The sequence below is a fragment of the Hipposideros armiger genome, unplaced genomic scaffold (assembly GCF_001890085.2).
Source record: "Hipposideros armiger isolate ML-2016 unplaced genomic scaffold, ASM189008v1 scaffold_208, whole genome shotgun sequence".
Lineage (NCBI taxonomy): Eukaryota > Metazoa > Chordata > Mammalia > Chiroptera > Hipposideridae > Hipposideros > Hipposideros armiger.
The window spans coordinates 1,533,770-1,557,934 of record NW_017731558.1 but is presented as its reverse complement, the minus strand read 5'-3'; the positions used below and the strand labels follow the sequence as shown (position 1 = coordinate 1,557,934).

Genomic DNA, 24,165 nt, shown 5'->3' with positions numbered 1-24,165 from the left:
CACTGCACTGTACACCTGAAGCTGATGTTGTATAATATTGTATGTCAACTATAATTGAATATATATATAGGCACGGGATGTGGAGTATAGTGTGGTAATGGAGTCAAGGGAATTGTAATAGATATGTATGATATGGGGGGAAGTGGGATGGCGGATTGGGGGGGGTTGTCACTTTGAGGGGTAAAAAGTATAACTAGTGCACTGTGTTGTACAGCTGAAACTAATGAAAACATTTTTATTTCACACACACACAAAATTTTCCCAGGGTTGAAAGAGACATCTGTCTTCTAATTGAAGACTTCCATGGAATGCAAAACAAGATGTAAAAGATTTATACTTGAACTACATCAAAGTAATAGCTCAGAATTTTAAATTTTATTGGAACTTTAGATTTATTTCTATTGAGGAACTAGCAAAAACAGATTATCTACAAAAAAAAGAGAATCAGACTGGCATCTGACCTGTCACATTAACACTGGATACTCAAAGTTTCTGCCACGTCTAAGGGAAATACTTTTGACCTTAGAATGCCATGTTTAGAGTGTTAAGGTATAGCTGTGTTCCTTTGGCCTTCTTGCTTTGACTGAAACATGGCTCTTTCCTGAGCACACTGATTGCCTTGCAGCCTTCTCAAGTGATGGCTATTTTCTCTCCCTTGTACCATGGGGCCTGGAGTCTAGTTAGGTGTCATTCTTGATTTTCATTTTCACTTTCAGACCATTCTTGTTGCCTCCTGAAAACTACATAGCTTTGACTGTCATGTCATCAGACTATATCACTCACTTCTCCTTGTTGCAGTTATTTACTGATCCCTGAGTTATTCTTTCCCTTTCACCCTCCCCACCATACTCCACCTCCTACCCCTTCTTGGAAGATTTTAATTCATGGCTAACAATCACTCTCTCCTATTTCTATCTTGAATTCAACATCCTTGTGGATGATTCTTCAAATCTTGGCTTCTGTATTTCTTGACCACTTCTCCAATGACCTCATCTCAGCTACTCATGTTTTTACAAAACTCTGGACTTTATTAACACCAATCCCATAATCCCACCTTAAGCCCCAATTTAACCCTCCGTTGGGCGCAACTGATCTCACAGATTCATTGCACACAAATTTTCAAATATCTAACAGTTAACTTAAGTATCGTGACTCGTCGCTTCCGTATCTTCCCCCTCTACCGTAACCTATCGCTAGTCGTGTTTGTGACTTAGTAAAGACGTATTTCATAGCGGCACCTTTGTGTGCAATGAATCTGTGAGATCAGTGGCACCCGATGGAGGGTTTAAGCAGATTACTTATACTACTCCTTGAAACCCCTCACCGTAAGTTTGCAGCTCTTTCCCTCCAACTACCTTTTTCATAATAATCACTCCCTCACTCCCTTATATACATGCTCAACTGCTGTGTCACCTTTTTGCTTTCTTGTATTCACTTGAAAAAAACCAAAACTCTGTTTCATCCCAAACTCCCAAAACTCTACTTGAATCCACTCTGCCTGCATCCATACAGCTGAGCACTACTGGAAAAACACTCAGCCATGCGCAATTTCCCTGCACTTCCTGATCACGAATCTCATGTGGACCCTTAAGGCTGCCCAACAATTACACTGCCGTATTTTACCAAATCTAAAACATACACATTTCACACTTAATATCTCTGAAATGTGGCTGTGTCTTCTATGTGCCACTGTGGCATGTGCTATTTAATTGGCAGGGTTTTCCCTTTTTTAGTGGAACCTAAAATAATGGTGTGTTTTACAATCACTGGCATCTTAGATTGGATCAAATATAGCATAATTCTCAAGTCCTTTTCATTGATCAAATATAGCATAATTCTCGAGTCCTTTTCATTTTCTAACATGATCATTTAATACTGTTCTTGTCTCAAACCTCCAGTACTTCCTTCCTGTATTAGCTGCTAGAGCTGCCGAGGCTGCCTTCATGCTGTGTCCTCACATGGTCCTTCCTGTGGGCCCGCATGTCTCCTTCTGTGTCCAAATTTCCTCTTCTCACAGGACATCTGTTACATTGAATTAGGGCCCACACTAAAGGCTTCATTGTAACTTTATTACCTCTTTAAAGACCTTATCTCCAAATAGTCACATTCTGAGGTACTGGGGGTTAGAACTTCAACATATGAATTCTGAGGGGACGCAACTCAGCCCATAACACTCCCTCATCCTAAATTTCAGTTGATGACTTTATTCTCCATTTCATAGATAGAGAAATAAATGAGAAATTCTAAAGCTCCTACCACATGACCTCTACCTTTCACTGTCTCCATTTCATTAACATCTTTCCCGTTACTATGGATACCCTGTCTGTACGCTTAGAAAATCCCTTCTTGCCAAATAAAGAGCTTCCCTTCAGCTCACCCCTCTCTCCTGCATTATTTTTTCCAAAATAAGCTCCAAGGGGTCCAGAGTTTTTTGTTTTATTTTGTTCTTCTCTACTCCCAGCATCTAGAATTGTGTCTGGTATGCTGTTCAAACTCAATATTTAGTGAACAAATACTGATTTTATACATACATAGATATTTTATAATATTTTATATACATATATATTTTATATATACACATATATATCATAAATATATCCATTTATATATAACATGAATGGATGTATTAGAAGGGAAACCCTTCACTGGAAATAGAATTATAACAGTATATTAAGAGAATAAAATGGAACAAAATTAAGTCAATCAGTCCAAGAAAGGCAGAACACTTCATAAGAACAAGAAGTAGGTAAAGAGACGTAGTCACCTGAAGAGAAAAGTCTCATTGCTCATCTCCATGGTCAGATAAGCGTGACAAAGGAGATTCAGATAGAACCATGGCTGAGCAAAAAAGTCACATTACTGGCAAGATGGGGAGTCTTTGCTAATCTTTTCAGTTAGGGTATGTTATATGTATATGGTGACCACTGTATGTTTCCATTTCTCTTCCATCCTAATGGAAGTTTCTTTTCTCTTTTCTCACTTTTCTTTTTCTTTGTCCTCCCTCCCTACCTCCTTCCCTCCTCTTTCTTGTCCTCTTCCTTTCAATTCTAATTACTCTGTCTTCTTTCTACCACTGTATATTGAGTATGGTGGAATTGGTTAAGTATATAATTTAGCTATAATTTGCCATAAGGAGTTGTATTATATCTAGACCTGAAAAGAGATATCCTTATCATCCACAGCCGTTTTGGACTTCAATATGAATGAATAATGAGAGTAAAGCTGCATCCAGGGACTAAGGAATTAGATTGAGAAGCTGAAGACATCTATAATAAAAAGCTGGCAAATGAACATTCGAATCTCAGGAAAACTACAGTCTTCCTAACCAGTGGTGGCAGCCAGAAGCCATATTGAAGATGATCTCTGACTTACTTTTGCCTCCCAAATCTTGGGCAAGTGCATCTAACTAGCAAAACGGAATTTATATTCAGAACTCTGTAAGTGCAAGGGAGTCAGGGCAATTAAAACAAACACAAAGAAACAAAGAAACCCACTTTTCTAACCTTTCCAAATAGAAGGTGAATGAAATAAAAATCGAGGGCCAATTTTTACTATATACATGACTTTTATATAATTTGTGTTTAATGATTTTTATAAATGTACATTTTAAGGCATATAAAATTAAGTATTACAGTGACAATTTAATTCCAGGCATTGGTGTATACAAACATTTAATGCAGATCATACACAAGGTAATAGCAGGACTGAGAGGAAATCAGGGAAGGAATTATACTTTTGCCTCACACAGAGGTCAGCTGGAGGACTAATACCTTCTGCCTTCTTACACCTGGAACCTGCTCATTTCCAGCTCCACTGTCACTATCTTAATGCAGTGCATGACTGTCTTTAACCATGACTATTTCTGTGGTTTTACTAAATGTCCTCTGGGACTCTACTGTCAACTTTCTGTTCTGTTTTCCACACAGAATCCAGAGCAAAAAAAAAAAAAAATTAATAGACTTTTTTTGAGTTTAGGTTACAGAAAAAGCAGAAAATAGAGAATTCCCATATATCCTCCCACCCACCACTTTCCCTAGTATTGGCATCTTGCATTAGTTTGGTACATTCGTTAAAATTGATGAGCCATTAATGATATATTACTAAGTAAAGGCAAGAGTTTACTGTGTTGTACAGTCTATGCATTTGGGCACATGTATAAGGACATGTACCCACAATTATAATATCACACAGAGTAGACCCACAATTATAATATCATACAGAGTAGTTTCACTGCCCTAAAAATCCTCTGGGCTCCACCTTCGCTCCAGTCATCCACCCCTCCCAACTCCTGGTATCACTCATCTTTTCACTGTCTCCACAGTTTTGCCTTTTCCAGAACATCGCATTGTTAGAATCATACCGTATGTGGCCTTTTCAGATTGGCTTCCTTCATTTAGTAATATGTGTTTAAGGTTTCTCCATGACTTTCTGTGACTTGATAACTCACTTCTTTTCATTGGTGAATAACAACATTCCATCTTACAGATGTACCAGTTTGCTTACCCATTTACCTACCGAAGGGCATGTTGGTTGCTTCCTAGTTTTGCAATTATGAATAAAGGTGCTATAAACATCCGTGTGCAAGTTTTTGCGTGGACGTAAATTTTCAACTCGTTTGGGTAACAACCAAGGAGTGAGATTGCTAGATCATTTGGAAAGAGCATGTTTAGTTTTATAAGAAACTTCCAAACTGTCCTCCAAATTGGCTGTACCATTTTGCATTTCCACCAGCAACGAATGAGCTTCTGTTGCTCTACATCTTTGCCAGCATTTGGTGTTGTCAGCGTCTTAGATTTTTGTCATTGGACTTAACCATTGTAACAATGGTGTTTCATTGTTTTGCAAATATATTCTCCCCATCTGTGGCTTGTCTTTTCATTCTCCTAACAGTGTCTTTTGATGAAGTTTGAGGAGAAGTTTCAATTTTAATGAAATCCAACTTTTTCTTTTATGGATCATGCTTTTAGTGTTGTATCTAAACAAGTCATTGCTAAACCAAAGGTCACCTACATTTTCTCCTATGTTATCTTTTAGAGGTCTGTGTTTTACATTGAGGTCTATGATTCATTTTGAGCTAATTTTTGTAAAATCTGTGTCTAGAATCACTTTTTTTTTTTGGCATGTGTAAATTCAGTTGTTCTTACCTTATCGAATTGCCTTTGCTCCTTTGTCTAAGATCAATTTGTGTGGGTCTATTTCTGGTCTCAACTCCATTGACTGAGTTGTTTATTCTTCCACCAATACCACATAGTCTTGTTTACTGTAGTTTTATAGTAAGTCTTGACGTCAGGTAGTGTCAGTCCTGCAACTGTGTTCTTCTTCAATATTGTGTTGGTTATTTTTGGTCTCTTGCCTTTACAATTAAACTTAAATTGGTTAATATCCACAAAACAACTTCCTAGGATTTTTAGTGGGATTGATTGAATCTCTAAAACAAGTTGGGAAGAACTGGTATCTTGATAATATTGAGTCTTCCTATCCATGTACATGAAATATCTCCATTTATTTAAATTTCTTAATTTCGTTTGTTAGGTTTGTAGCTGTCCTCATATATCTTGTGTATATTTTGTTATATTTATACCTAAGTAATTTTTTTGGTGCTAATATAAGTGGTGTTGGATTTTTAAATTTCAAATTCAAATTGTTCATGACTGGTATATAAGAAAGCAACTGACTTTCGTATATTAACTGTTTATACTGCAACCTTGCTATACTTGCTTATTAGTTCCAGGACTTTTGTTTTATTTGTGATTTTCTATATAGACAATCATGTCATTTGCAAGTAGGGTTTTATTTCTTCCTCCCCAGTTTATATACCATTTCCTCACTTCCTTGTCTTACTGATTAGGACTTCCAGTATAATGTTGGAAAGCAGTGGTAAGAGGGGGCATCCTTGCCTTGCACCTGATCATGGTGGGAAAAAGTATTTGGTTTTTCACCATTTAGTATATTAGCTGTAGGTTTTGTGTAGATGTTCTTTATCCAGTTTTGAAGTTCCCTTCTATTCCAAGTTTGTTGAGAGTTTTAATTATAAATGCATGCTGGATTTTGTCAAATGCCTTTTCTGCATCTATTGATATGATCGTATGATTTTTTCTTCTTTAGTCTGTTGACACATGACGTATTACATTAATTTATTTTTGAACATTGAATCAACCCTGCATACCTGGAATCCTACATGTTCATGGTATATTTAATACATTGTCGAATTTAATTTGCTATTTTGTTGAGGATTTTTGCATCTATGTCATGTGGGATATTGGTGAAGTTTTCCCTTCTTGTAATGTCTTTGTCTGGTTTTGGTATTAGCATAATTCTGGCATTGTAGAATGAGTTAGATCAGAGTTCTATTTCTAAGAAATAAGAAAAGCATATGTGTACCCCATAGCCAGCCTTAATAGATCATAATATTTTTTGAAACTTGGATTGAAACACACACCCACCCAACCCAAATTTATTTAAAGCCTCTATTTCCCCACCCCATCTCAAAATAATTACTGTTATGAATATAGAATTTGTTACTTTTATTCATGTTTCATACTATTACTTTACACTTATATTGTACACCTATAAATAATACAAAATATTGTTTTGCAGGCTTTTACATTTTATGTGGAGACTAGCACATAAGCTTTTTTTATCATAGCTTTTCTTTGCTCAAAATTATTTTGGATTTATTCATATTATATCATGTAGTTCTAATTAATTCAGTTGCTGAATTTTATTACATTGTACAAATATACAACTTATTCATCCTGTCTCCTATTGGTGGTCAGATTGTTGCTAATCTTTTGATTACTGCAAAGAACATTCTTCTTTTTTTTTTTTTTAAAGATTTTATTGGGGAATTGGGGTAGGGGAACAGCGTTGGGGAATCAGGGAAGGGGAACAGACAAGTTGCTGTCCTTTGTTCTTCAGTCTAGTTGTGGAGGACGTTGCTTCACTGGCCCATGTTGGTATTATCATTGCGCTCTTCCTGGGTGAGGCAGATCGGTTGCCGGCCATTGGATGGCCGCTCACAGCGGCTCTTGACAGCTCATGAAAGCTCATACCCGCTGCCGGCCAGCCCCACTGCAGCCTATGCCATTGCCGGTGACTCATGGCAGCCCAACTCTAGGTCGAGCTGTTGTTCACCATCTTAGCTGTAAAGTGCACAGCGTCACTGGCCCTCATGTGGGATCTGAACCGGGGCCCTGCTGCTCAGAGTTGGCGTCCAAAGCCAACTCTTAACCAGTGCGCCACTTGGCTGGCCAAAGAACGTTCTTGAATATGTCTGCACAAATTCAAATACAAGGATTTCTCTAGGTTACATGTTGTAAAAGAAAATAATTCATCTTGTGTCTTATCTATTTGCAAGAATAATTTCTGCAAGGAGGAGGGCTTTCATATACATTTATTTATATTATTTATTTATTATTTATTTAGCTGAGCCATCCTTCCACCTGTTGGCAGCTCAGCAGCAGCTCAGCTTGAGCCGGGAATCAAACCGGAGACCTTGTTGCTCAGAGCTCGCACTCTTGAGCAAGCTCTTAACCAACTGAGCCACTCAGCCGGCCTCTCATATAGTTTTATTCAATAAGAAAATTAAGAATATTTTTATGCTGAGTCAATATGAAAACAATGAGGTCATGGTCAGCAGGTTGTTATACAAAGTTTGTGAGAAAACTCAACCTACTATCCCAACTCTAATAAACAAATTGTATGTAAAAATAATTTTTAAAGTTTACTTTTCTATTATCTCATGTTGACAGGTAACAATCCTTGGAGAATAGTATTAAATATGAATCTAAGAAGGTATAGGAATGAGTCTTTGTCCTTCTGAGTAAACACTTAACAAGTACATCTAACCTAGAATTTATGGTTACTGTTACATAAATAGTCTCTGACCTTACAAAAAAATCTATTTAAACATATTTTCATTTCTCAAAATACTTTTGACAATGATAGAAAGCTTTCTCATTCTGTGCTATTCTAACTTGTGGCTGTTTCCAGTTACACTTTTAGAAAAGGTTGAATTATGCTAATTGGGGTTTATAATAATTTTATTGCACAATATCTAAATATGGATTTCCTGGGTTTCAGGGTATTGAGCATCTTTGGCTTTAGTATATTGCCAAATGCTCTCTGAAGTGATTCTACCAGTTTATACTCCCATGAGTAGTTGAGCAATGTAGGATGCTCCACTTCTTCAGCATTTTGTGCTGTCAGACTTTTAAAGTTTTATCAATCTGATGAATGTGATGTGAAGTCATTGTGACCTCAATTTATTTTTGATTATTGGGGATTCACATGCTTATTGTCCATCTAGGTTTTCTCTTCTATAATTGTGTTTCTTGGCCCATTGGGTTGCTTGCCTTTTTAATAGATTTGTAGAAATTCTTTACATATTCTAGATGTGAATAATTTGTTAGTCATGTGTATTGTAAATAGCATATTCTTTAACCTTATGGTGCTATTTGTTGTGTTTTTAATATTAATAGTCAAATTTGTCAACCTTTTATGTGCTCTTTGTATATTTTATAAGAAATTCTTCTCTATTACAAGTTCATAAAAAATGTTGCCTACGTTTTCTTCTAACCCTTTTATTTTTTATTTCTTTTACTTTTGTTTTTTTAGTTTTACTTTTCACATTCAGGCCTTTATTCTGCTTGGAATTTTGTTTCTGAATGGTATGAGGTAGGGATACACTTTTATTTTTTTCAAAATCATAAACCATTTACCACTTACTGCCTGTTTTTTTTCTCATTGATCTAGTGCTATCTTAACCATATATCAAGTTTTTATATATCTGTGATTTTGTTTCTGAGGTTTCTATTTTTGTTTCTTTAGTCTGTTTATTCTTGTACCAATTAGTCGTTAGCTTTACAAGTTTATCTGGTAGAGCAACCTGCTTACATTTTTCTTCTTCAACATTTTTATGGTGAAACTTGACTCTTCCTTCTTCCATATACATATTGGAATCATTTTTCAAGGTCCACAAAAATTATTTTGAGATTTTGAGTGGAATTAGATTGACTTTATAGATTAATTTAAGGAGAATGGACGTACGTGCAATATTGTATCTTTTCATCCCTGAATAATCTTTCCATTTAGTCACGCTTTTTAAAAAGTCCTTTAAAAATGCTTTATAACTCTGTTGTCATCCCCTTCTCCATAGGCCAAAATTTACTTCAGCTTGCTTTGGAGGGTGGGGCATTTTATTGCACTTCTTTTTTATTAAAGATTTTTATTGGGGAATTGGGGGATGGGAACAGCGCTGGGGAGTTGGGGGAAGGGGAACAGACAAGTTGCTGTCTTTTTGTTCTTCAGTCTAGTTGTGGAGGACGTTGCTTCACTGGCCCAAGTTGGCACCATCATTGCACTCTTCCCGGGTGAGGCAGATCAGTTGCTGGCTTCTGGACGGCCACTCACTGCGGCTGCTGGCTGCTCACGCTGGCCGCTGGCTACACACGGTAGCCCATGGCAACCCACTGCAGCAATGGCTGCAGCCTATGCCATTGCCGGCGACTCAAGGAAGCCCAGCTCCAGGTTGAGCTGTTGTTCAGCATCTTAGCTGTGGAGGGCAGTGTCACTGGCCCTCATATGTGGGATCCGAACCGGGGCCCTCTGGCATCCCAAGCGAGTTCTTAACCATCGCGCCACTCGGCCGGCCCTGCACTTCTTTTTTATTAAAGATTTTTATTGGGGAATTGGGGGATGGGAACAGCGCTGGGGAGTTGGGGGAAGGGGAACAGACAAGTTGCTGTCGTTTTGTTCTTCAGTCTAGTTGTGGAGGACGTTGCTTCACTGGCCCAAGTTGGCACCATCATTGCACTCTTCCCGGGTGAGGCAGATCAGTTGCTGGCTTCTGGACGGCCACTCACTGCGGCTGCTGGCTGCTCACGCTGGCCGCTGGCTACACACGGTAGCCCATGGCAACCCACTGCAGCAATGGCTGCAGCCTATGCCATTGCCGGCGACTCAAGGAAGCCCAGCTCCAGGTTGAGCTGTTGTTCAGCATCTTAGCTGTGGAGGACAGTGTCACTGGCCCTCATGTGTGGGATCTGAACCGGGGCCCTCTGGCGTCCCAAGCCAGTTCTTAACCAACCGCGCCACTCAGCCGGCCCTTATTGCACTTTTTGACAGCTGTGTAGGAATGCTGTAATTGTATCGTTTTGGGATCCACAATAGTTTTAAAACGTTTGCCCCTCTTGGCGTCATACACAGACAATATCATCTGCAAATAAGGTCAGTTTCATCTCTCCATTTACAAGTCTCAGATCTCTTCTTTTCCCGCTTCTCGACAACTTTTGTGTATTTGATTTTAAACAATAATTTTTTTCATGTACTGAGTTATTATAGATCCTCTCTTTTAACCAATTAATGAGGTGTATTATAGAAATAAATTTCCAGATGCTGAACTACCATGGCCAATACTGAGATAAACCCTATTAGTTTTTTTGTTTGTAACTGCTTAATTATGGTATCTTATTTAGGATTTTTAACAACTATGTTCATAAATAAAATGATGTACAACTTCCATTTATAGGGTCCTTTGCCAGGTTTGAGATCAAGTTACTACCATAGGTATAAACTGTGTTGGATTCTTTTTTCTTTCTCTTTTTCTTCCCTCCCTCCCTTCCTCCCTTCTTTTCTTCCTCTCTTTCCTAACACTCACTCTCTTTTAATAAAAGCTTTTCTAATACAGGAATTATGTACTCCATGAAGGCTTATAAAACTGATGTTATTTGTGCGGAGAAGACATGATTATCAACTCAGTATCTGTAATGGTTATTGGTTTATTCTGACTTTCTATTCTTTTTAAGCTGATTATGAAAATATACTTTCTAATATATTACTCATTTCATCTATGTTTTCAAATATTTTGGCATAGAGTTGGTCATCCTGTTTGTATGACTTTCAAAGCCTTTATTGGTAGTAATAGAATTTCTTCATGTTAATAATCCTCAGCATACCAGGAGAACCAGCCATCATTTGTCATATGGATCCAATGGACCCTTTAATTTAAAAAAATATTGTGTTATTTAGTGAAAATGCAGAGAATAAAGTTAGAAAAAACTTTATTAGAAAATTTAATAATGTAAATATAAAAATGCAAATTTTTAATATTTTTCTGGTTTTGAAGGTATTTAATACAAAAGATGAGTAACATCCCTTAAACACAACTAGGTGTTCATCAACTGTCATGAACCTAGAATATATTCATCTTATGAATCTTGACTCCAGATTTCAAATGTATCTCTAATTGGCTCTCGTTTATTATCATTTTGACTCTTTTTGCACTTGCATCCTCAAAATGCAATGCGTTTAAGAACTCTGTCATATTTTTGTTGAAGAGAGAGGATGGTGATTTTTTTGCTTCATAATTGCAGAACATTTTCACTTTCTTATTTCTAAACACAAATTAAAATAGGAAATCCAATTGATTTTTCACTTACATCACTTATTTTCAGTCACCTGCCTTTAGTATTTGTCTACTTACAAACCCTATTATGTAAATTATGATGCACAAACATAAAAGATATTCTTGTCACAAAGTATTGTGTGATAAAATCTTTCCTTTTGGATGACTGACTGGATGAGAGTATCATATTTCCTTCTGTCCTTAGAAACATATTGTTTGCTCATCGAATCTTTTGAGTTTCAGAAATTTTTTTGTCTTGAGATTTTACTTATGAGTCCAGAGTGCTGATTTGTTTAATAATCATGAAACATGTTTTCTTTGCCGCTATGGATGAAAAATGAAAAATGCTAAATTCCTAGCTGGGCCCAAATAATAGCTTAAAAACATTTACAAATTGTGTTTCTAGACTTCTTTTATACCTTCTTGTAAGATGATGCAGTATTTGAGACAATGAAATAAAACTGAAGGGTAATGAAAGTGATGATTTATTTCACTGTTGCATTTTCCAAGTGATTCATCACTATTGTTTTCTTACTGCTTTGCCCCCGCCCCCCAGCATAGTTCCGGATGTCACACTAAAGGTTAATATTGTTTATATTTTTTCCTCTTGTCCTTTTCTTATTCATCATTCTTGGTCTACTTTAATCCAAAGAATAGGCTTTTACTTTTGTTGACATTCTCTATAGTGTGTCTTCTGTTTCACCGACTTATTTTCTGTGGGAGGGTACTTTTTGTTTTTAAATTTATTGAACATTTTGGTCAGAAAACATGATCAAATTTGAAATTTGGAGATACTCTTTGTGATTTAGAACATTTATTAAAAATTTATTATATACTGTGTATACTTGAAAAGAATAAGTATATACAGAGGGTGCCAAAAGATGTGTACACATTTTAAGAAAGGAAAAAACTGTATTAAAATTGTAATACGGGCCGGCCGAGTGGCGCGTTGGTTAAGAGTTGGCTTGGAACGCCAGCTCTGAGCAGTAGAGCCCAGGTTCGGATCCCACATGAGGGCCACTGACACTGCCCTCTACAGCTAAGATGGTGAACAGCAGCTTTACCTGGAGCTGGGGTGCCATGAGTTGCCGGCGACAGAGTAGGCTGCAGTGGGCTGCCATAAGCTACCGTGATGCCAGCGTGAGTGGCTGGCAGCCAGTATGAGCTGCCAAGAGCCACTGTCAGCGGCCGTCCAGAGGCTGGCGACCGATCTGCCTCATCTGGGAAGAGCGCAATGATAATACCAATACGGGCCAGTGAAGCAACGTCCACAACTAGACTGAAGAACAAAAGAACAGCAACTTGTCTGTTCCCCTTCTCCGATTCCCCACCGCTGTTCCCCTCCCCCAATTCCCCAATTTAAAAAAAATTGTAATACAATGAATGACGCTAGCATTCATTTGATTAACACCATCTTTTGAGTGAACATCATACTACACATTTCTATCGTAATTCAACTTCGAAAAGTAATAGATAACATCTCTTAAATGTGTACATTGTTTTGGCACCCCCGGTATTATATATAATCTTGACTTTGTATACCAGTTCTCTATATCCTTACAAATTCTACATCACTTTTCTAAACCAGCAAATAGATCGATTCCATTTCTCTAATCCAATCTGATGTCTTTTAAAAATTGTTTTACTTTTTTTTTTTTTTTTAAGATTTTATTGGGGAAGGGGGAAATTGGGGAAGGGGAACGGTGAAGTTGTTGTCCTTCAATCTTAGTTGTAGAGGGTGCAGCTAGCGCAGCTCCAAGTCCAGTCGCCATGTGGCCACCCGTCGGCAGCACGCGGCCGGTCATCTAAAGGTGCCGGGTTCAATCTTAGTTGTAGGTGGGCATAGCCCACCATCCCATGTGGGAGTCGAACCAGCAATCTTGTTGCTAAGAGTGCACGCTCTAACCACTGAGCCATCCGTCTGCCCATCTGCCGCTCAGGGCGGCTCAGCTCAAGATGCCATGTTCAATCTTAATTGTGGTGAGTGCAGCCCACCATCCCATGCAGGAGTTGAACCAGAAACCTTGTTGCTAAGAGTGCATGCTCTAACCACTGAGCCATCTGGCCGCCCATGAGCAGCTCAGCTCAAGGTGCCTTGTTCAATCTTAGTTGCAGGTGGGCATAGCCCATCATCCCATGCAGGAGTTGAACTGGCAACCTTGTTGTTAGGAGCACGTGCTCTCACCAGCTGAGCCATCCTGCCACCTATTGGTAGTTCAGCTCAGGCACAACTCATTGACCCATGTGGGAATCAAACTGGCAACACTGTTGCTCAGAGCTCGCGCTCTTAACCAACTAAGCCACTTGGCCGGCCCAAAGTTTTTACTTTTTAAAGATTATTAGTGAAATATTTGGACTTACTGCTGTCATTTCTTACCTTTTTCCGCCTACTTCTGTGATTTCTCTTGGATTTATAGTTTACTATAGTCCCCTTTCTACCCCATCTACTGGGTTGAGATCCTTAAATATTTTGGTCATATATTCTTTAAAGTAATTTTGAAAAGTGATGTACAGGGCCGGCCGAGTGGCTCAGTTGGTTAAGAGCTCACTCAAGAGTATGATCTCTGAGCAACAGGGTCACTGGTTCGATTCACGGCTCGAGCTGAGCTGCTGCTGAGCTGCCAACAGGTGGCAGGATGGCTCAGCTAAAAAAAAAAGTGATGTACTCTTTTACACATTTTTAATATAAAAACATTTTTATCATAAGTTTAAGAAATTGCAAAGGAAGTTATTTCTGTAATAGTGATATTTTAAGCTAAATCCATTACATTAACTCAATTTAAGTATCACCACAATTTGATATCAACCATCACTTCTTAAAATAGAACATTTTACACTATTTTATTCGCAATTCATTTCCATTTTACTTCCTCACATAATTTTTCTCTCATTGTAATATACTGTGATTCCTGAAAATCTTTTACTGCTACCCTGTCATATAGCTGTTTTTCAAAATATATAAGAATATATTTATTGAAACAAAAAATTTTTGGAAATTAAAAAAATCAATTTCTTATGACTATAAACCTCCAAATGTTAAAGAATGTTGTCTGGATTATCATTACTATTCAAATGATAAAAATAACATAAATATATCAATTTTAATATTATTAAAACACCAAATAAAGTTTAATTGTAAACATATCTATTAATGAAATGGATAGTGCTGTATTTTTCTATAAGGGTAAATAGTGCTCATTGCTAGAATGAGACATCAATTTTACTCCTATTTTTAAAGTATAGATGTAAATGCTGACTCATTAACACATATAAATGAAAAGAGAATTTTATTATAGTAATGCCACTTAATTCTTGGATGCTTTTTATGTAATATACCAAATATCAAAAACTGATCATTAAATTATTTTTAATGATCATTGACAATTTAAAATTTCTTCAATTTTGCTGAATGCACAGAAAAACCATTTAAAAAAAAAGATTTTATTTGTGAATTGGGGGAGGGAACAGCGTTGGGGAATCAGGGAAGGGGAACAGACAAGTTGCTGTACTTTTTTTTTTGTTCTTCAGTCTAGTTGTGGAGGACGTCGCTTCCCTGGCCCACGTTGGTATTATCACTGCGCTCTTCCCAGGTGAGGCAGTCACTCGCCGGCCATTGGACGGCTGCTCCTGAAAGCGCACGTCAGCTGCTGGCCAACCCCACTGCAGCCTATGCTGTTTCCAGCGACTCTCGGCAGCCCAGCTCTAGGTCGAGCTGTTGTTCACCATCTTAGCTGCAGAGGGCACAGCATCAAAGTGGCCTGCATGTGGGATCCGAACCGGGCCCTGCTGCTCACAGCTGGCATCCCAAGCCAACTCTTAACAAACGCGCCATTTGGCCGGCCCTATAAACCACTCTTACTGAAGATCTTGTTCAGGCCATTTTCCTTCTCAGCTTCTTGGAATGTTAACCATAAAGATTTATCAAGACTTATCTATAACTCTTACACTTAGAGTCATCTTGCTTATTGACATTTAACACAAACTGAGTAAAAACACCCCCATAAAATTGGGAGTTGCATAGATTTTTTTGAGGGTGATTATATATAGATTAGAAATTTTATTTTGTTTGAAAACCACTTATGCTTTTTATAGAATTAGAATTTAAAAATCTGAGAATTAATCCTAATTAAGCTAGTTTTTTTTAAAAATTAAATTCATTGTGTCCTAAAACTGTATTTTATGGACATTTATGCCTATGTCTATATGTAAGTATATGTTCTGCTTCTAAGAGTATTTTATGCTATTTCATCAAACTAAGACACACATTTTAACATCTCTGAAGTTGGATGGCATATCATAGTTTAGTTGAGTGTTTTTACTAAGTAGTATATGGTGGTGAATCATATAATAATTGTGACTTAGAAGAAAAATTAGATTAGATGGGAAATTCAGAGCAAAAAGATACTGGGTCAGTAATAAATTCAGGGCTTATGCAAGGTATACTGATGACTATTAGGTTTTATGACTACTACTGATGACTACTTTTTACAGTAAAATCCACAACATATTTAATTTAAACCTAAATACACAGGAATGAAAAAAGCACAGAAATGGCTTGGAGACAATGAGCAGGAGACTTTGGCCAAAAAATTAATACAAATTTGAAGAATCTAATAATGAACCTGGGAAAGGTTAGTAAAAATGTTTTCCCTAAATGCTCTAGAAAATATAAAACCATGAACTTACCTCTGAAATATGATCTTTCAACTTGAACATGTAATGTTAATGTAGGAAATAAACATAAAACTTAACTCCCTCCGCCTTGAAATCATGCAAATTATGCTACTGAGATAAGGTTGAGACATACTCACTGGGCACTTTACCACTATTGAGTGGTGAAGACAGTTTGCCTGACAACAGATTTACCAAAACCCTCATGCTTTTATACCAATCTTGAATATTCTAAGCTAGATGATGCAAGCAACCTTATGACTTGTTACCTAAAAATAAGGTGCCTTTCCCTCATGCTCTTTTACTTTCACGCTATTCACCCCCAGAAAAGTGGTTTCTTGCATAGTCAGGAGACAAAAAAGGCAAGGTCATTAAACAGAAACTGTCATCACTCTATCTTCCTACTTGACAACACATCTAAATTCTAAAGATCTCCACATGGCCCAATATAACTCATTTCTAAGACCACACTTTACCCATGATGAAAAAACTTTCTTGGTGGACAGGAAAGAAAGGTCTGCTTAGGTTCAAAAGTAAGCAACGTAACTCTCCATCTTGATGGGGTAGGGCAAGGGTCGCCAAACTTTTGAGACGGAAGAGCTGCCAGGGGTCCGCAATCTGCGGCTCACGAGCCACATGCGGCTCTTTGGGTATGTTCATGTGGCTCTGAAGTAAAATTGAAAATGAAAATATCATCGTTTCATTTATAATATTACTTTGTTTACTTTTATTTGTAAAATAATATTTATGGCTCTCAAATAATTTTTAAATTGTTGTGAGGGACAGGACTGGCTCTTCCAGGGGTCGGCAAACTTTTGAGACAGAGCGTACCCAAAGAGCCACATGTGGCTCGCGACCCACAGTTTGCCAACCCCTAGGGTAGTGGTAAGGTTCTGGAGAGTATGTGGGACCTGAAATATTGTTGGGGTCATTTGAAAAATACAGCCTGTGATAGGTTTCTCTTGTAAAGTAGGGAAAAATGACTATGAAAAGGCAGAAGGGAAAATGGACAATTGATCATGGAAATATTCCTTAGGTAGATCAGTTTTAACAGCACATATGGGAATTGAGGATCTGGCTCTGGATATCCTCAAAGCTATCTATGCTTGCACACCCTTGCAAAGTTGAACACTCCCAGGAATACATACTGTTGTTTAAAGACCCAGCTATAGATTATGTTTCCATTCTTTAATTACAAGAATATTTAAGATACATACTTATAATTTTTCTAAAAAAATTATTTAGCATATCTGTAGAGGTAAAAATGGATATTCTAGAACTCTAAGAAAAAATAATTTAAAGAATAATCCATTTCTTTCACTCAGCTAAACAAAAATAGGCTACTAATAGAAACAATCCAAAATATCAATGTGGAAAGAACTTTGACAACTGAACACATGACCAACTAGAGCAATACAGCAATGCACCTTTCCTGAAATAAAAAGAAACGTTTCTTTTAAGAAAATTAGAAAAGGTCCGACTTCTGGAAGTAGATGTTGGTAACTTGGGGAAAAAAGTTTTAGTTGTTTACAATTACTCTTATAAAGTAGTAAAATAAAATGTACATAAACCATTACAACAGTTATACTTGAAAGTCTTCCAAATATGAACTACTTTAGCACAAAATCCTTCCTGACTTCCTTTATCTTATTATTTCCAAAAGCCATTTCCTACAGATTTGAGCACCTACTATTTTCCAGGCATCAATCTAAGAGCTGAGGATATAGGGGTGAATAAGAAATAGCTTACAATTTATTGAGTGCTTACTATGTGCCAGGCTCTGGCTTAAGAGTTTTACACATGTAAACCCATTTAATCCTCAAGCACAACACCTCTATGACATGGGTACTATTAATTTCTTCATTTTACATATGAGAAAACCGAGGCATAGAGAAGTTAAATAACTCATTCAGCTAGTAATTGGCAGTGGTAGTCCTGGATTTTCATGGATATTTTATTAATCTAAAATCCTTCCCTTTTAATTTCCTTCTTTGCCTCTATGAAAGACCTAGCAAACAAATAGAATTGGGAATGGCTCAAATAGGTGGTGTGGCCATTCCATTTTTAGACGTTTATTTCTGGGAATGTTTAAGCAAAATTTTAACTAGCTCTATTTTCATGTATTATGACCTCAAAATACCTAAAAAGCCTCTTAAATATTTTTTTGGGGGAAAAAAAATCCCTTTATATTTTTTTCTCCATTACTGTAGGTAAAGATACATAGCATTCCTTCCTGTGGAAAACCATTTCTCTACTCCAGGTAGGCCTAGTGGGGCTAAGGATCACAGGACCCTATCTCATTATAGGGGTAGGTCCACTGTTCAAACTAATTAGGTCTTGCTGCTTTGGTCATAGTTATTGGATCAAGACTACAGAAACATGATCTAAGCATGGCCAATCTGTCTTCCCTGGGATTGACAGAGACTTGGGAAATGTCCTCTTCACAATAGAAGTGAGACTGCTGGTAGTCATCTTCCTTAGCATCAAGAGAAAATGACTCCACAATACCGAGATGTAGAGAAATTCAGACACAAAATACTTTAATCTAGCTACACAAGACATAAGTATATCCTTGCCCTTTCCAGCTAAATGAGTACAAACTTCTTTTTATTTATGTGTCTGTGACTTCCAATCAAGTTTCAATTCATTTTTACAATAGCACTACATAAAATACGCATAGAACGATGGTTGTAATAGAAATAGAAACCTCCTTTATTCACTTCCTTTACCCCCCTTTTCCTATGAACAAATATGTAACTGTCTACAGCTCAAAGGATGGTTTATCTCTTTTATTTTCAAAAGTAGCAGGCAAAATATTTACTTATGAATTCTAACTGATTACAAAGCATTACTTCAATAATTCTACTTCTTTAGCATATGACGAAACCACAATATAGCTAGAAAGACAAAATGTTTTATTTTAAAACACTGGGAAAACATTAAAAGACAAATGTCCATTATATTACCAAGAATGTTAACCATTTGGAGACTATAAATCTTACTAATTTGTGGTAGGCACTTCCAGAGAGCTAAATATTGCAAATTATCCTACCATATGCCTTCTCTAATACCAACAATATTAGATAAGATGAAAAATACCAAGAAGCCCTAATTATTCAATCAAAGACACCATGTTAGGGTTCAACTTAATTACACAAGTACAAGTTTTGTCCAAGATGTTCCTGATACATGAGGCTTCCAGTTGAATTTCAGAAATGTTAACAAAAATATCTTCCTTTTTTGCCTGTGAATGTTTGAGTATTGCTGTATCGTTGGCTTATATCCACTACAGATACTGGTTCTAGGCCAGCCCAAGGGTCTTCAAGCATTGAAGGCTTGAAATAACTTTCCAACTCATTAGACATTCTTTTTTCTCTACCACGCCCTGATCCAAAAGGTGTAGATGTCCTTGGAGAGCCCTTTAGAAAAAAAATCAGTTAAAAATAACATTTAGTAGAGATAACTGGTACTTTTTCTTTAAAAGCTAGTTGGGGATCACATTGCTAGTTAAAAGTTGTGCCTTGAACTCAAATATGTTTAATTGCAAAGTCTTCCTTCAATCTAGTGTTTTTGTTTTTAAAAAGCATTTAAACAAATTTGATATGCTCACTTAATAATTCCATGCCCATTGTCATCTCAAGTACTTTCGGGTTTCTAATGTAGTAACTCTGCAGAACTATCAACTGGTGATGAAGAAATAATTATATTTCAATTTTCCCTCAAAATTTCCATTTTCTCCTGAAGAAAAATGAAAACTTTTTAACCCTACAGCTTCAAGATTTCTAGAAACTTCCCATCTCATTAGCTCCAGACTCAAAGGGATGGGGTTGATTTAGCATAAGGAAAAGTTCGAAAAGCACCGAGTACATTCAAGTTATAAACCACAGAAATCCTACACACACCACAATCTCTCATCGTCCCGTATTCACTCTCACTAAGAGGAAGGGGAAACTTCCACCATCACCGATTTTCTCTTGAGAGGACTTGGAGCAGAAGCCAGTGCAGCTCGAAAACAAAGGCCGGAAAAAAGTGCCAGCAGTAGAAAGAATGCACTAGCTTATAAACAACCCTATAACCTAGATGAAGTCTACGCGGGAATTCGTTTGCTTTATTCCGTCTCGGAGACCCGGGCTCAGAATAATTTACTGGGATCAGTTGACAAGGCCCCTGACAAAGGAGACGGCATTAGGGAAACCTGTGAATAAGTGGCAGTGTAGTGGCTAACCGCAGGAGGGCTCTAGAAAGTAGGGCTCTGCAAACTTTTTAGGGTAATCTAAAGCAAGTTACTTAACTTCTCTGAGCCTCAGTTTATTCATCTGCAAAGCCGGGCTAACAATAGTGTCTCACCTCATAGAGGATTAAACAAAATAACCCAAGTAAAGGGATTATTAGTACCATGCCTGCCATACAGTAAGAGCTCAGCAAACGCTGGCTATTTATTACCTGGGGGTGGGTCTGTTGCTGCCCTGGGGAGTAGCCGAATTGCTGCTGGGACCCCGCGGGGGACCTGGAGTAGGAGCCAGGGTAGCCGCCAGGGGGCGGAGACCCGAACCGGCCCCCCGGGATGCTGCCGCCGTGTCGCGGAGAGTGGCTGCTCCCGTAGGGTCTAGACCGGGGCCCGTAAGGCGACGTGTGGTGCGGGCTCCCGTACCCGTCCCGAGGGGAGGGCGGCCGTGGTCCGCCTCCGCCAGAAGTACCCCGGAAGTTGCTCCCGCTACCCCAACCTCCTACACCCGGGCCGGGGTAAGAAGGGGTAGGGGGTCGAAAATTCTGTCGGTGCATATCAGGAAACGAAGACCTCACTGCCGCGTTCTCTCCCCGGAAATGCCCCGATCAACCCTTCACCAAGCATTCGTGGTCCTTCACCAAAACGGTCCTCCGGCCGCTAGCACCGTACAACACATTGGTTCCGGCCTCACAAGAAGGTTCCGCTAGGGGCAGAGGGCTAAGTGGGTTATTGAATTGGGTATCGAATGAGCGAATTTAAGTGAACGGAGTCGAGGAAGAATTCTTTTCTGCTTCAGGAAAAGCCGAACACACCCAGCCCTAGGACGGCCTTTGCAGTCTCGCGGTCTTTGGGCGGGAACAACGGACCAGACGCCTGCCCCGCGAGTGACGGCGACAGGAGCGCTCCGCCCAGCGCGGCTCCGCCCGGCGCTGCCTGGCCCGGCTGGTGGGGTGCGGAGTGTGAGGTGTCCGTGGGCGCCCCCAGCGGCTGTGGGCCTCGCCACGCACTGTGTTCTCTCCTCGCGGCTGGGACCGAGGGTATCTGAGAGGCGCACGATGCTGGCGACACTGGCGAGGGTCGCGGCTCTGCGGAGAACCGGCCTTCTCTCTGGTCTGGGCGGCCGGAGGGAGCTGTGGACTGTCCGCCCGCAGTCAGGTACCCTCTGAGATTCGCTCGGCGTGGCGAAGGGGATCCCAGCCCCAGCCCCGTACCTCAGGCGGCACCCTGAGTAGAGCGCCCGCGCTTTCCTGAAGTTTCTGCCGTCCTCCTCCATCCCGCCCTTTGGCCTTTGACTCCTTGCGCCCTGGCCCCGCGGCCCCGGGGCGCGCCTTGCCCCGCTCTCCAGCCGCCCCGGGGTCACCCTGCCCGGCGCCCGGGTCCGGAGCTCGCTGCAGCGGATCCGCACCCCCCCTTCTGTGGTGTACCCCCACCCTCTCGTCCCCCATGTTTAGATAACTAAACGTGTACACCTGGCCGCATTTCAGGAGGGACTTCGGATTGCCTCTTTAATTTAAGGGAGAGTCAGACTTCCTTCCTTGGATTTGTAGTTTAGGGAGGTGGCTAGGAAGCAGGGATACTCATTTTCAAAGAGCAAAATTTGGCCAGAGCTCTTAAAATCTTGAGTCTTTCTCAGACTTTTAGTTATAATGAAAGATGCGATAGTTCAAGAATGACACCTAATGTATAATAAAACATGCCTTTGTACCAGACAGCTGTCCTAGAATTTGTTTAGAATTTGAAATTTGGATTTACTAGTTTTATAGAACTTTCTTTACTCCGTCAGTATTTGGGAATGATAGTCACTGAGTCTTGAAATAAGCTTGTATAAAACATAAAGAACTTGAGGACTCATTTCAGCTTACACACATTCTTGCGGCTGCCACTCCTCAGTTTCTCTTTGACATGTTTTGTGACATGCCTAGCTGGAGTGTGCGTTCTCTGTTTCCATCCTCTTTGATGGATGGAGATCCACAGTTTTCTTTTGTTTTTCATTCTGAGGGAATTTGGTTCACCAAATTTCTCCTTTGAAGCATGTTGTAGAATCGATCAAGGCAGTAGAGTGTCATCAAGGATTTTGATGCAATTAAGGCCTGAGGAACCCAGATTATCCACTTTATTATATACTTATGTTTTGACCCAAAATTCTCCTTTCTGGACATTGTCTTTGGTGCTTAGTTTAATGCCTGGTAATTGGGCACTCGGATCTATTTCTTAAATGAATGAATGGGTCACATCATACTGGTCAGTGATTCTCACCTGATGTCCTTTTTATATGATTAACCAATCTACTTTTTTTGGGTGAAGGGAGCAGGAAAATGAGGGTGATGGGAACCAAAATGCCTCTATTAATTATTTTATAACTGGCAAATGATTTGCAGAATTGAATAAAATACTGTAAGTTGTCTTTTTACTTGGCTTATACTTCTAGAATACTCTTCCCTATAGTGAAATCTTGCTATCTTCTACACATATGAACTTGCATTAGAAAAGGGAGAGGGAAAGAAATACAGTGGAAAATTTGACAAGTAAGTTATGCATGACAGTGTGCCCGTCATCACCTTTGCAGGTATATATGAAGATTGAAGGAGAATAAATTTTTGATAATTATCTTGTCGAACAAACTAAAAAGAGTCTGGAGAGTTTGGCTAGAAATAAATGATAAAGATTTATTCATGGGTCTTAGGGTTTGCAAACAGGAAACACAACTAGGCAATACCCAGAAGAAGACACAAAAGCTAGACGTTCTTATACTAAACAGTACATTTTTGAGAAGAATTGATCCTGCATTCTTAGCCTCTGGATTGGTCCAAGATGGTAATCCTCTTGATCAGAGGTCGGCAAACTGTGGCTTGCGAGCCACGTGCGGCTCTTTGGGTACGTTCTGTCTCAAAAGTTTGCCGACCCTTGGAAGAGCCAATCCTGTCCCTCGAAGTTTTGCGAGACCTATGAAACAAGTGAAATCACCATTATGTGAATAATATCCTTTAAAATTTTTATAAATGAAACTATGATAATTTCATTTTCATTTTCAATTTTACTTCAGTGGCTTGTGAGCCGCAGTTTGCAGACCCCTGGCGGCTCTTCTGTCTCAAAAGTTTGCTGACTCCTGCTCTAGATGACTGGTGATCTGGATAATGGATGTCAGATAGTCTGTATATGTGAACATCCTTTCCTTAGCCCTTCAGGGAATAATCAGAGGGTTATCTGAATAGAATAGTTTCCTCATTCCTCAACTTATTTGATTTTAGTAATTTAGCAGCTTGACTATAGTGACTCCATTTTATTTCTTCACTATATTCCTGAATAGAGTGAAAACTCCAGATTCCACTTGGATTACTTCTGAAAATAGACCACGTCTCATGTGAGAAACGGACCTTGCTTAAATTCACTTTGCTTAAATTCACATTGCAGGTGTTACTGGGCCTTTCTTGGCGCGATGCCTAGGCTTGGTTTCCACACCAGGGGTTGAACCCGGTGGAGTCCGGGCTAAGTTCCCAACTGGGATCGAACCTGGGCCTCCTGGAGGAAAACCGGGAATCCTAGCCGTTGCATTGCCCTCCTCAGTGCGATGTTCAGGTTTTTGGCGTCTCAAGCAAAGAATTGAATGAGACACAGAGCTAAAGTGGTGAAAGAGCAGTTTATTAGAAGAGATAATACACTCCAAAGAGTTAGGAGCAGGCCTGAGCACAAAGAAAAGCAGCTCGACGGCCCATGATTAGAAGAGAAAGTACACTCCAAAAGGGTAGGAGAGGGCCTGAGCAAAAGAAGAGGCTCAAAAGGCTCAAAAGGTGCTGACTGGCGAGGACTTGGGGTTTTTCTTTTCTTTTCTCTAGGATGGGCTATTCCTCTGCAGGCCTGGGAC

At 39.1% G+C, this 24,165-nt stretch overlaps 2 protein-coding genes across 7 annotated transcripts in view; one reads left to right on the top strand and one right to left on the bottom strand.

Moving 5' to 3' along the window:
• Positions 1–21,114, bottom strand: part of MPLKIP (M-phase specific PLK1 interacting protein) — a 27,470-nt gene extending 6,356 nt beyond the window's left edge. The window contains exons 1-2 of one of the 2 annotated variants that reach the window (XM_019653841.1): positions 20,519–21,102; positions 18,764–19,494 (exon numbers count right to left, since the gene is read on the bottom strand). In XM_019653841.1, the coding sequence (XP_019509386.1) occupies positions 19,294–19,494; positions 20,519–20,857 (540 nt within the window). In that variant the 5' untranslated portion in view covers positions 20,858–21,102 and the 3' untranslated portion in view covers positions 18,764–19,293. Of the gene's footprint in view, positions 1–18,763; positions 19,495–20,518 lie in introns of those variants that run through there. The other variant, XM_019653842.1, reaches the window with a different exon arrangement.
• A 107-nt stretch (positions 21,115–21,221) lies between these two features.
• Positions 21,222–24,165, top strand: part of SUGCT (succinyl-CoA:glutarate-CoA transferase) — a 798,083-nt gene continuing 795,139 nt past the window's right edge. The window contains exon 1 of one of the 5 annotated variants that reach the window (XM_019653840.1): positions 21,222–21,458. In XM_019653840.1, coding sequence (XP_019509385.1) covers positions 21,359–21,458 — 100 coding nt within the window. In that variant the 5' untranslated portion in view covers positions 21,222–21,358. The remainder of the gene's footprint in view (positions 21,459–24,165) is intronic. The other 4 variants (XM_019653838.1, XM_019653836.1, XM_019653839.1 and 1 more) reach the window with 4 other exon arrangements.